This window comes from Camelus ferus, chromosome 13, assembly GCF_009834535.1.
Source record: "Camelus ferus isolate YT-003-E chromosome 13, BCGSAC_Cfer_1.0, whole genome shotgun sequence".
NCBI lineage: Eukaryota > Metazoa > Chordata > Mammalia > Artiodactyla > Camelidae > Camelus > Camelus ferus.
This window is the reverse complement of record NC_045708.1, coordinates 47,959,762-47,974,458: the sequence shown is the minus strand read 5'-3', so window position 1 is coordinate 47,974,458 and position 14,697 is coordinate 47,959,762. Positions and strand designations below refer to the sequence as shown.

The 14,697-nt window shown below is 33.3% G+C and overlaps 1 protein-coding gene across 4 annotated transcripts in view; it reads right to left on the bottom strand.

The window, feature by feature from the left end:
* Positions 1 to 14,697, bottom strand: part of RAVER2 (ribonucleoprotein, PTB binding 2) — a 98,108-nt gene that overhangs the window by 35,124 nt on the left and 48,287 nt on the right. For all 4 annotated transcript variants that reach the window (XM_032494482.1, XM_032494484.1, XM_032494483.1 and 1 more), the window contains exons 9-11: positions 13,527 to 13,795; positions 3,107 to 3,218; positions 1,427 to 1,563 (exon numbers count right to left, since the gene is read on the bottom strand). In XM_032494482.1, the coding sequence (XP_032350373.1) occupies positions 1,427 to 1,563; positions 3,107 to 3,218; positions 13,527 to 13,795 (518 nt within the window). The remainder of the gene's footprint in view (positions 1 to 1,426; positions 1,564 to 3,106; positions 3,219 to 13,526; positions 13,796 to 14,697) is intronic.

The following is a 14,697-nucleotide window of genomic DNA, read 5'->3' as shown; positions in this document are numbered from 1 at the left end:
ATGAAAATTGTATAGGACTATATTTTATAAACTTTTAAGATTAACCATAGATTATGAAACATTTATCGTGTGTTTACACGTTGGTCCACATGATTCTTAATAACTGCATTTCCTCATATAAATATGACATAATTTGTTTATTCAGTCTTCTACACTGTTAGAAATTAAAGCTGTTTCTAATTTTCACAACCATAAATTATTCATAAATGATTTACACATCTGATAATATCCTTGCCTTCTGTCACCTGTAAATGTCATCAGCATACAATGTCCTTATCTAAGTCATTAGTTAAGATGTTAATCAATAAGGGAACAAAGATGAAACCTTATGAAACATAGAAGAGAATGCCTTCCAGATTGTATCAATTTACTATTACTGTTCCTTAAGTATAGCTATGTGCCACCTAATTATGTCATCTTCGAACCCACATTTTTCCATCTTTTCCATGGATATATGAGAGACTTTATTATATATTTTGCTAATAGCCAGCTTTACCACTTGTACAGAATCTGCTTGACCTGTGTTTCGACTGCCCTATCATAAAAGCATAGTCAGGCATCCACTGTTCCAAGTGAACTTGCATCGGTTTTCATTTCTAAGTTTATTAGAGATGAGCGAAGCAAACAGTTTCCCTAAGAAAGCAAAGCGGAAGTATTGCTCCCATAGACAAGATGGAGCAAAGAAGGTGACTGCTCTGAGAAATAAGAAAGAATCAGAATTGTTGTTTATAAAAGACTCTCATGATTACATAATAATATAAAGACTAACACAATACACACTGTCAACTTAAACCACTAAGAACAAGCTGAAGGAGAAAAGGCCAAAGTGAAACTGACATTTAAGTAATGACACAGTATGTCTATTGAATAGAATACTTTTTATGTTATTGATTGAATGGTTTGAAAGTTAGCATAATAGTGCCTGTCATTATGATCATGTCTCTACATACGAAAGCAGTGGTGAATTACAGAGGTATTTCCTTAGGTTCCTGAATCAGGTCTACACCACAGGTCAGCAGAGATTTTCTGTTAGGAGCCACATGGTAAGTATTTAATCTGTGGGCAATACAGTCTCTGCTGTAACTACTCAACTTCGCCACTCTTGCACAACAGCACCATAGACAGTACGCAAATGCACGGACGTGGCCGCATCCCAGTAAACCTTTACAAAACTGGTGGTGGGCTGGATTGGCTCCGTGGTTTGCTCACTACTAGTGTAAATAATGAAAGGGAAATATCTAGTGCAAAATGGTACTTAGCAAACTCTTGAATGCATCTTGAAACTCCAAATGGCGAGGAAGAAATATTGTATAGATCAGTGCAATTTTACTTTCCTGTAACAGGAAACACAATTTCACATCCAGTGAACTCCATACAGAGTTGAACCAATTTTTCTATATATCATCAAAATCCGAGAATCATGTACCTGTGTGTAGTCACCAAAAGGCTGAGAATAAGCAATGCACTTTTCCAACGTGTGTTGTGATTCATTTCCCTGAGAGATTGCATCCAGAATGTTGCTTGCAATTCCAGTCTTCTGCAGAGCGGTTTTACTTGCAGGGGCTAATGACAAAATCAATACATGTATTTTAGTTGGGTTGTTTGATTATAAATTACAAATAGAGTACAAAACTCATTTTCAAACCAAACATAAATTGTAATTTGCCAGTAATAGCTAGATTTATTATCCCCAGGGGAAAAATATATGGTATATGCTATTGTCCCATTTGTTTAAAACAAATGAAAGTGGAAGCCTGCCCTATGGGTAAGTAACTTTGATAGAACCATTTAAAAAATGTATGTCTAATCTGTAAAACAAGACATACAAAATGTAAATTAACTAATCTTATTAATGCAATAGTTATAACCATCAATTTTTAGACCATATAAAAATACAGCAGGTATACTAGAAACACATTAAGTTTTTATCTAGCTTTTAAAGAAAAATTATAAAGTAATGTTTAGGTTTCAGAAGATACTTCATAAAATACAGAGTGTGTGTATTAAAAACAAAATTCACCATTCATCTCTTTTCATTCAATCCTATTCTTTTCCCCAGAGGTAACAATTTATTTTCCTAGATTTATGCATTTACACATTCAAATATGTACATATAGGAATATAGGGCTTTAAGTAAATATACATGGAATCATTTTATGCATACATTTGCTTTTCTACCTAACAATCTGCTTTAGAGATCGTGTTATATTAGTACATCTAGCGCTCTCTTAACTTATATATACATGCTGAGTACTCCATTTTATGATGAACTGTGATGATTAATCACGCCCCTACTGATGTATATTAAGGCACTTTCCAATTTTTCACTACTGACAACCAATGTTAAATTTCTGGGGTTTTTTTCTTTTTTCTTTTTTAAGAGATCTCACAATTTTTTTTTAATCCTCCACATGTGCTTTGTTTTTTTCTTGGATGGTAGGGGGGGGAATTAGGTTTCTTTACTTATTTAATGAAGGTACGGGGGATTGAACCCAGGACCTCATGCATGCTACGCATACACTGTACCACTGAGCTACATCCTCCCCCTCAACAACCAATGTCGCAGTTAGTATCTTAGTGCCTAGAGAACACCATATATGTGATTTTCTCTTAATTTGAATTAATAGTTAATTTACGCTAATTGAAGGCCTGAGGAGGTATCTAAAAAAAGCAAATGAGAATTCTACTTCTGCCAATTATTAGCAGACAGTATATTCTGGGGTATTTTGCAAATATTCTGGATTTGTGAGATTTCTTAAAGGTTTAAACATCGTATTTTAGAAATATGATTCCATATGTACTATAAGGAATTATATTGCCAAATAACTGCTTTACCCAATTATTTTAAATCATGATTCCATAGTAATTCAATTAATTGATTATATTCTTAATAAATATTATAAAAGTTGTTTTCCTTCAATAAAATTCAATGAATTTTAAGTGTCTCAGTTTTAGTTATTTCAATTTAGAGACTACGGACATAATTTAGGCTTTCATTGGTCAACAGGCATTATTTACTTCCATTAAGTAAAAAAACTAAAGTAAAACTCATTAAGAAAAATGTTCAATAAAACTCCAAAATATTAATACAAGAGCACTCACTTACATGATAAGCACACACTGGGCAACACACTTGCCAAGTTCAAGTATGGATTTTTACTGAGCCGAATTTCTTTTGGTGGTTCTCCCAAGAGTGAAGTCTGATTCTTAGAGGCAGCCTGTTTATCAAAAACAAGAGAGTGGGTGCTTAGTAAGAGGTATGAGACAGTAAGAATGCAAAAAAATCAGAGAAACATTTATTCTTCAATAAATCTAGTGCCATAATAATCTGTGAAACCTAATGTTTGATGCTACAAAGTCTTGAAATATTTCTGAATACTGATTTAAATTATGACATTTCACCTGCTATTATTTTTCAATTGGTGTTTTTAAACTATTCTAGAACCATAGAACTTAAAACTGAAAGAGAATTAAAGGCCATGTGTACAACCTTCTCATTTGAACCAGGAGAGTTTTCACGTTCACAAGAAAAAACAAGTCCCATACCTTATTTTCAGAAACACTGTTACCAACATTTTCTTACTAATATTTTTATGTGTAAACCAATTATACTTCAAGTTTAAAAGGTTAAAAAAATATTTTTACTTAATATTGTATGGCCACAGCCAAATGACAAAGGCAAACCTTATTTATCTCTGGTTAAAAATAATACCAAAGAGAACAAGTAGATTTAATAAAATCCAAATCAACGTTTAGATTATAACCCTAGAAATTCAAAGTTCTTGAAAATATGTGATATCAATATATTTTTACACAACTAGTTGTAAGGATTCTAGTATTTCTTTAGTAGAAAAAAAGGAGACAAAATCATGGGCTGATTCTTTGATATAGTCCATATTCTTCTGCCATAATTTTTTGTTTACTTTTCACTCTCAGGTGGTAAAGATTTTAAAATAAGATACATTTCAGGTGAACACTAGTAGCTGTGTTTTCTTTTTAAAATAATTTTTATTTTGTTCCCTGAACAGAATGAAGAAAGTATAATCTCAAGTGCTTATTTCTATATCTGACAGCCAGAGCTCCTTAACATTTGTTCCTTATCTGGCCAGTCTGGTATTTGGATGGAGAAGTCTGTCTTGTACACTTTCATAGGCCCCGTAAAAGTCCACGTGTGCTTTTGATATGTAAATCACAGGTGCAGATGTAGTCATCCATTCATATGTGTTTACTTAATACTTGTTATGCTCTAGGCACTGTGGTAGGCACTGGTAATACTAAAATGAGTAAAACAGGGATACTACCCTTAAAGAAACTCAGCCCAGTAGATAATATAGTTCAAGAGATGTCTAAAATGGAACTATAAGATTATAATCGGGAGCTAAAACCATTAGATACAAGCCAAAGAAAAGCATATAGCATGAGAAGGGACAGTAGCCTAAAGAAAATTCAATGACTGAGTAAAGGAAAGGCAGCCAGCAAAGAAATGTCAGATTTTATTTCTAAAGTATTCAGATTACTAAAGTCATCAGATTATATCCACAGTAGGGTTTCTCAACTCTAGCTATGCATGAGAATCACTTAAAAACCTTAAACAGAGTCTCTCAACAAAGAAAAGCCCTGGACCAAATGGCCTCACTGGAGAATTCTACCATTTAAAGAGGAATCACCATCAATCCTTTTTAAATTCTTTCAAGAAATCGGAGAGAATGCTTCTTAACTCATTCTATGAAACCAATATTACACTGGTACCAAAGCCAGGCAGACAGTACAGGAAAAGAAAACTACAGACCAATATCCCTTATGAATACTGATGCAAAAACAAAACACTAGTAAACCAAATTTGGCAGATTATTAAAAGGCTTATATACCATAACCAGCTGGGATTACAAAAATCATTCAATGGAATACACTCCATTAACAGACTGAAGGGAGAGAAAAATACATGATCTTCTCAGGTGATGTCAAAAAAGCATTTGACAAAATTCAACACATTTTCATGATTAAAATTCAACACCCTCAACAAGCAAGAAAACTACCTTAACATAACAAAACCCACATACAAAAAGCCAACTTTATACTCAATGGTGAAAGACTAAAAACTTTCTTGTAAGATCAGAACAAGCTAAAGATGCCTGCTTTTTTCTGTTCAACATAGTATTGGAAGTTCTAGCCTGAGAAGTTAGGCAGGAAAAAGAAATAAGAGGCATTCAAATTGGAAAGGAAGAAGTAAAATTATCTCTCTTTGCAGATGACATGAAAACCCTAAAGATTACACACACACACACACACACACACACACGCTGTTAGAACTAATACATGAAATAAGCAAATCTGCAGGATAAAAAGTCAACATGCAAAAACTGGTTGTGTTTCCATATACTAACAATAAATGATTCAAAATGAAAATTTAAAAAAATAATTCCATTTATAATAGCATTAAAAAGAATAAAATATTTAGGAATTAACTGAACCAGGGAGGAGAAATACTTGTACACTGAAAAACCACAAAACATTGCTGAAAGAAATTAAAGAAGACAAATAAATGGAAAGACAGCCCATGTTCATGGATTGGAAGACTTAATATTGTTAAAATGTCAATACTACATGAAGTGATCCACAGATTTCAATATAATCCCTATCCAACCTTGGGGTCAGAAATAGAGAAATACACCCTAAAATTCATATGGAGTATCAGGGGACCCCAAACAGTCAAAACAATCTTTAAAAAGGTGAAAACAGAAGAAGAATGGAGGGCTCACCCTTCTGATTTTAAAAACTTAATATAAAGCTACAGTAATCTCAACAGTATGGTACTGGCATAAAGACAGGGATATGGAACAGTGGAAAATAATAGACAGCCCAGAAACAAATCCCTGCATATATGGTTAAATAATTCCAATGAGTGTCAAACCTACTCAATGAGGGAAAGAACAGTCTTTTGAACAAAAGTGATGGAAAAACAATATCAACATATAAAAGAATGAAGTGGACACTTACATAACACTACATACAAAAATGGATCAAAAGCCTAAATGTAAAAACTAACACTATAAAAGTTTTACAAGAAAAGCTTAAGTGGAAAGCTTAATGATGATGGATTTGGCAATGATTTCTTGGAGGTAACAATAACAAAATCAGAAGCAAAGAAAGGAAAAACATGCAGGGCAACAAAACAAGTCTCAACAAATTCAGGATTATTTAGATCATATCAAGTATTTCACTTCAATGATACAAAAACTAGAAATCAATACTAGGAGGAAAATTAGAAAACTCACAGATATATACAAATTAAACCACACATTCCTGAACAACCAGTAGGTCAAAGATGAAATCAAAAGGGAAATTAAAAGGTATCTTGAGACAAGTGAAAATGGAAACACATCATACCAAAGCTTACGGGATGCAGAAAAATCAGTTTAACAGGGAAGTTTACAGCAATAAATATCTACATGAAGAAAAAGGAAGATCTCAAAGAAACAACCTAACTTTACATCACTAGGAACTAGAAAAAGAACAGACTAAGCCCAAAATTATCAGAAGAAAGAAAATAATAAAAACTAGAGCAGAGATAAATACAATAGTACGAAAAAGACAGACCAATGAAATTAAATGTAGGCGTTTTAAAAGATAAATGAAATAGACAAATTAAGCTACACTAACCAAGAAAGAGAGAACTCAAATACAATTGACCCTGAATAACACAAGTTTGAACTGCACAGGTCCACTCAGATGTGGATTTTTTTCAATAAACATAGTACCTGTATTTCCATTTTACAGATCTTCAAGTTAACTTAGTGTGGGGAGAAGTTTGTGTTCAATTAGAGATCACAATATATGGAATCAAAAGAACAATGGTCCTGATTCTATCCAAACTCTTTCAGCTTCCTACCCTTGGGTGAGTCATTTATCAATTCCTTTGTTTTTCAGGGAGACAGTAGAACATCAATTTTTGGCTTCTCAGAAGTCCATGCTCCTAATCCCAGCATTGTTCAAGAGTCAACTGTAGCTATAAATCAAAGTGGAGGCATTACAACTGGTACCACAGAAATACAAAGGATTATAAGGGATTATTATCAACAAATATATGCCAACAACCCAAGTTACCTAGAAAAAGTGGATAAATTCCTAGAAACATACAACCTACCAAAACTGAATCAAGAATAAACAGAAAATCTAAACAGGCCAATAATGATTAAGGAGTAATCAAATACTTGACAAAAATGAAAAGCCCAGGGCCAAATGGCTTCACTGGTGAATTCTACCAAACAAGAAAAATTAACATAAATCCTTCTGAAAATCTTCCCAAAAATTGAAGAGGAAGGAATACTTCCTAATCAATTTTATAAGGCTACCATTACCCTCATACCAAAACCAGAAAAGGACACTACAAGAAAAGAAAACTATGAAGATTGTACACCATGATCAAGTGGGATTTATCCCTCGGATGCAAGGATAATTCAACATAGGCAAATCAATAAATATGATACACCACATGAACAGAATAAAGGATTAAAATCATATTATCTCAATAGAGCAGAAAACACACTGGACAAAATTCAACATCATTCCATGATAAAACTCTCAACAAACTGGGTGCAGAGGGAACCTATATAACTCAGCAAAATAACAATCATATATAAAGGACATGTCCACAGCTAACATCATACTCAATGGTGAAAAGCTGATAGATCTTCCTCTAAGATCAGAAACAAGGTAAAAAAAAAAATGAAAAAGAATATATGTATGTTCCTATATGACTGAATTATTGTGCTGTGCACCAGAAATTGACACAACATTGTAAACTGACTATACTTCAATTAAAGAAAAAAAAAATGGGCAGAAAACCTAAACAATTCTCCAATGAAGACATACAAATGGCCAATAGGCACATGAAAAGATGCTCAAATATCGCTAATTATCAGACAAATGCAAATTAAAACTACAATGAGGTACCACCCCATACCAGTCAGAATGGCCACCGTTCAAAAGTCCATGAACAATAAATGCTGCAGAGAGTGTGGAGAAAAGGGAACCCTCTTACACTGCTAGTGCGAATGTAATTTGGTGCAGCCATTTGGAAAACAGTATGGAGATTCCTCAAAAAACTAAAAATAGACTTACTATATGATCCAGCAATCCCACTCCTAGGCATATATCCAGAGGAGATCTTAGTTCAAAAAGACACATGCACCCCAATGTTCATAGCAGCACTATTTATAATAGCCAAGACATGGAAACAACCTAAGTGTCCATTGACAGATGACTGGATAAAGAAGTTGTGGTTTATTTATACAATGGAATACAACTCAGCCATAAAAAATAATAATGTCATTTGCAGCAACATGAATGGACCAGGAGAATATCATTCTAAGTGACATAAGCCAGAAAGAGAAAGAAAAAATACCATGTGATATCACTTATATGCGGAATCTAAAAAAGAAACGAACTTATTTATAAAACAGAAACAAACTCACAGACATAGAAAAACTTATGGTTACCAGGTGGGGAAGGGGTGGAAAGGGATAAATTGGGAGTTTGAGACTTGCAGATTCTGACATACATAAAATAGATAAACAACAAATTTATACTGAATAGCACAGGAACTATATTCAACATCTTGTAGTAAGTTATGGTGAAAAAGAATATGAAAAGAATATACTTATATTCTTGTATGACTGGAGTATTGTGCTGTACACCAAAAATTGACTCAGCATTGTAAACTGACTATACTTCAATAAAAAACAAAAAAAAAAAAAACAAAAAAAAACAAGGATGCCCACTCTCACCACTTTTAGTCAACATACCACTAGAAGTCCTAGCCAGAGCAATTAGACAATAAAAAGAAGTAAAAGGCATCTAAGTCAAAAAGAAGAAATTAAATTGTCCCTGTTTGCATCTGTTGCATTTCTATACAATAACAGTGAACTATTTGAAAAAGAAGAAAATAATCCTATTTGCAATATCATCAAAAGTAAAATACTTAGAAATAAATTTAACCAAACAGGTGAAAGATCTGTACACTGCAAACTAAAAGACATTGATATAAGGAACTGAAAAGGATGCAAGTAACTGGAAAGATATCCTGGGTTTGTGGATTGGAAAAATTACTATTGTCCATATTGCCCAAAGTGATCTGCAGATTCAGTGCAATCCCTGTCAAAATTTCAATGAGATTTTTCACAGAAATAGATCAAACAATCTCTAAATTTATATAGAACCACGAAAGACCCCAAGTAGCCAAAGAACCTTGAGGAAGAAGAACAAAGCTGGAGGCATCATGCTTCCTGATTTCAGACTATATTACAAAGCTATAGTAATCAAAACAGCATGGTACCTCAATTTTTTTAAATATTACAAAAATAAGAATAAAAAAGCTAGCATGGTACTGATATAAAAACAGACACATTGACCTGTGAAAAGAATAGAGCCCAGAAATCCATGTATATGTAGTCAACTAATATTTGAAAATGATGCCAAGAATATACAATGAGTAAAGGACAATGTCTTTAATAAATGGTCCTGGGAAAATAGTATGTCCACACAGGAAAGAATAAGACTGGATCCTGGCCTTACACCATACACAAAAATTTACTCAATTTGGATTAAAGATTTAAATATAAGACTTGAAATCATAAAACTCCTAGAAGAAAACATAGGGGAAAAGTTCCTCAACATTGGTCTCAGCAATGATTTTTTGGCTACAACAACAAAAGCAAAAACAAACAAGTGCTAAAAAACTAAACTAAACTAAAACGCTTCTCTCTACAGCAAAGGAAACAATCAAGAAAATTAAAAGGCAACCCATGGAATGGGAGAACATGTCTGCAAACCATGTATCTAAAAAGAGGTTACTATCCAAAGTGTATAAAGGAACTTGTATGACTCAACAGCTTCCCACTGCTAGTTATCAGGGAAATGCAAATCAAAACCACAAGGAGATACCACCTCACACCCGCTGGAATGGCTACCATCAAAAAGACAAGAGATAATCTAAGTGCTGGCAAGCATTCAGAGAAAAGGAAATCTTTGTGCATTGTTGGTGGAAAAGTAAATTGGTACAACTGTAACAGGAAATAGCATGACGGTCCCTCAGAAATTCAAGACAGAACCACCATGATCCAGCAATCCCGTTTCGGCACATACATCCAAAGGAAATGAAATCACTATGTCAGAGATATTTCTACTCCCATGTTCACTGCAGCACTATTCACCTTAGCCAAGACATGAAAACAAGCTAAGTGCTCAGTGATGGATTAATAAAGAAACTGTTTATATAATAAATATTTAATAAAGAAAAGTGGTGTGTGTGTGTGTGTATAAATCAGAGAGAATAAGACAAATATTGTATGATCTTACTGATATGTAAAATCTAGAAAAGTTCAACTTATTAGAACCAAAGAGCAGAATGATGATTGCCAGCACCTGGAGGGGTGGGGGGAAATGGGAAGATGTTGGCCAAAGGGTACAAACTTTCAGACATAAAATTATTAAATTCTGAGGATCTAAAGTACAACATCGTGAGTACGCTGTATACATGAAATTTGCTGAGAGTAGATCTTAAATGTTTTCACCAAACACACACACAGAACAAAAAGTGATATGAGGTGATGAATGCATTAATTAATTTGACTGTGGTAGTCACTGCAGAAATGTATATGTATATTAAATCACTATGTTGTACACTTTAAAAATTAACAACCTAAATATATTCAATTTTTGTCAATTATACCTCAATAAAGTAAGGGAAAAAATAAAAGAAACAGACAAATTGAACTTCTTCAAAATTAAACTTTTGTGCATCAAAGGACACTATTAGCAAATGGTGTCAACTATCAACAGTGGAAACCCACAGAATGGGAGATAATATTTGCAAATCACATATCTGATAACAGATTAATATCCAGAATGTAAAAAGAACTCCTAAAACTCAACAACAACAAAATGAAGAATCCCAAAAGGCAAAGGATTTGAAGAGACATTTCTCCAAAAAAGATATACAAATGGCCAATAAGCACACAAAAAGATGCTCAACATCACTAATTATTTGGGAAGTGCAAATCAAAACCATGGTGAGACATTATGTTAGTAAGGATGTGGAGAAACTGAAACCCTTGTGCTTTGCTGGTGGGAATGCAAAATGGTACAGTTACTGCAGAAAACAGAATGGCAGTTTCTCAAAAAATTAAATGTAGATTTACCATTATGATCCAGTAATTCAACTTTTGAGTAAATAACCAAAAGAACTGAAAACAGGGACTCAAACAGGTATTTATATACCATGTCCATATCAGCATTATTCACGAGAGCCCAAAGATGGAAACAACCCAAATGTCCATCAGTGGATGAATAGATAAACAAAATGTGTATAAATATATTATTATTCAGCCTTTAAAAAAAGAAATTCAAATACATGCTAAAACATAGATGAACCTCAAGCTGTTGAGTGGGTAGAGCTGCAGTGTGGAATGATGAAAAAGTTCTGGAGGTGGAGAGCAGTGATGGTTGCAAAAACAATGTGAATGCACTTACTGCCACTGAGCTATATACTTAAAATTCAGATCTCATCCCTATCTCCATGAATCAAATTCTCAGGGGTGGGGGAATTAAGAATCCAGCCCTCTTTTTAACTCCAGAAGTAACTCTGACAAAACAAAATCAAGAATCACTGGTCAACTTAAAATCAAAGATGCAAATCTAAAACTCCAAAGCCAAGTTTAACCAATTGTTCAACAAAGCCCAAAATCTTGATATATTTGGAAAACATACTTTGGGGTTACCTGGTCCAATCCCCTACTGCCAGAAAATCACCTGTACAACAATCTGTACAGATGTTCACCTGGGGTCTGCTTAACTGTTTTCAGTGATACGACATTCACATCTTTGTGAAACTGCCAAACCTTTTCTTTGTTCGAAAACTTCAATGGCTCTTTGTTATATTACGCCTAAGTCTGCTTTATTGCATGTCATACTTATTGGACTTGTTCTGCCCACTGGAGAAACACAAAATACCACATGACTAGATCAGTCTGTGAAGTCTTTTGTAACGTCAAATTAAATGTCAGCTGTTCAGCTCTTGCCAAGTTCCATATATCTGTTTCGCTTGCTCTTCCCAGGACTGGTTTCCCAGCCCTGCCCGACTTGGGCAGTCTTTTTCCAGGTACATTCTCATTTGTCCACTATGTGAACCACCTCCAGTCCAGTTTTTCTAAAGACCTTGGTGCTTTTAATGAATTAAAGAGTCTGTGCAAAAAGATACAGACTATTCATATATAAGTTTTAATTTTCCTCAATAACTCAAACAATTAATACTGCACATAAATGTTTAAAATTCATCCTATGAAGAACTGCCTTAGCCCTCTCAATGTATGATTGTAGTGCTTTCTGTCCATACCACCTGCCATGACTAGGTGACACCAAAACCACTACAAAGTTAATATTACTATTTTGACATATGAATATAACCAACTAGACAAATGTTTTTTCTCACACGCCACTTACAAACCAAAGAGTATTTTAGGGTACAAAGAAAATGAAAACTAAATGTACTTTATCCTACCTACCAATTATAACATTTACAAATGTCAGTGGTTTATGAACCAATAAATACTGGGTAAAAAACCAGCATTAAAATCAAAATTATATTTCTTTAAACAGACCAGAGTAATAACTGACACTGAAGTTTTTCAGATAAAATAGTATTTGTTCTGCCTTTAAATATTAAAATACCCTAATTAACTACAGCATATACATTTAAGATAGAAAAAAAAGAGTGTATTTTAAAGAATAGCATTATTATTTACTTAGAAAGCCTTATAAATGTCATCATACAATTAAATAAGTATTAATGAGTCTTACACTTTTCTAAACTACAAAATTCTGAACTTAAATTACTTTATATTTTATTTTTAAAATATGTAGTTTTCAAAAATACCCGATATTTAAGTTTAGAAAAGGAAATATTTATAGAAATAAAGAATTCATATTTAAATATTTTATAATAACAGACTTTAAAAAAAACTCATTTTATACAATTATTTTAATGACAAACTGGCAAGTAGTTAAAGCAGAGTCCCAAGCATCATTTAGCATAACTTATCAAAGATGGATTTTTGTTTGTTTCAAGAGTTTTTTTTCAACCTCTTATTATATTTTCTTCTATTTTGAGAAGTAAATGTACACCATGAAAAAGTCACCATGTCCTGGCATGTTATAGAAATTATCCAGTTTGTAATCCATATTTATATACTTTAGGTATATTATTAACTTCTTTTGAAATTTAAAAATAGTTAAGATTGCCTGGTATTTCATAAATTTTACCAGCTATAAAATAACCAAAAATTAGAACACTCTAGAATTAGAATAATTTAAGATGTAGTTAAAAAGGAATATTCACGTGGCTATATTCCTTTTTAGTATATGCATATGTGTGTAGCATACACATATATGTGTGTACACGTGAATATATATGTATGTGCGCACATGTGCGCGCACACGCACACACGTGCACACACACACGGTTTTCTTACCCCTGAACTTATCTCCGGGCCTTTTGGCTGACTTTGCTGTTGCTTATGATGTCCCGAGAGCAAGCCTCCAGCAGTAAGGTTTGGAAAGCTCTGAAGATAAGGCTGTGACCCTGAGAAATTTCCTTCTGCCATTCCCACGGAGGCTGGCTGTTTCTCCTGAGTGCTCCCAGGCCCGGGCCCCGCTTGTCCAGCAATGTGCTGATTTGGAAAGAATGGTAACATGCCCACGCCAGCTGTTACAGTTGTTTGAGTTGGAATCAGATTAGATGCTGCAGTGAACCACAAATGCAAAAGGCTTTGCATTAGACAAGGCTTATTCACAATAGTCCTTCTGATTTTGTCAACTTGTGGGCAAAAAGTGTGCAAACCTATTATTTACCTTTTGGAGAACAGTTAAATTTAAAAAGTGAGGTAAGAGGTTGTAATTTAGCAGGCTCCCATATGGAAAAAACAAAAACTTCTGATGGTAATCATGCTTTTCTTACTTTCAACAACTTCCAGGATCATCTCAAGGATGTTATATTTTTTTAGTTCCAAGTTTTAATTGCATATTTTAGAAGCTGAGAGCAAAATTTATGTACTTGTTGGCATTTAAGTTACAGCAGTAACTTTTTTTGGAAAGGAATATATATAATTTTAAAAAATTTATATAGTTTTCAGTTTAAAAAGATTCTCTCTCAAAAATTAAGTTAGATTAAACCCAACAATAAATTTATTCAGCCAGCTTGCACCAGCTCGTAAGAATCAATTGTACTTTCTCTTTTTTGCTTTTGAACTCAAAGTCTTCACATGGGTAACCTGAAATCAGCCATGGCTGGAGTGTTTACATACAGAAACCCACAAATACTACAAATCAAGACTACTTTTTTAACCTAGAGAGATGGTTTTTAAACACCAGCACACTGCTGGTTCAAAAAACATCAATATTTGTGAATAGATAAGCACCAAATGAAAGTTTAACACATGAAAGTTTACCATTTTTGTTTATAATAAATAACAAGGAATGAAAGTTTTAGTAGGAAAATTATGAACCATTCCACTTTTTAAAAATCTACAGGTCAAAAAAGAAGAGAGCTAGTTGTGATAACTATTTTAATTAAATCAAAGTTATATTTTACAATTCATTAAACAAACTTCTTAAATTATTTTTAGGACTAAATACTTAGATTCT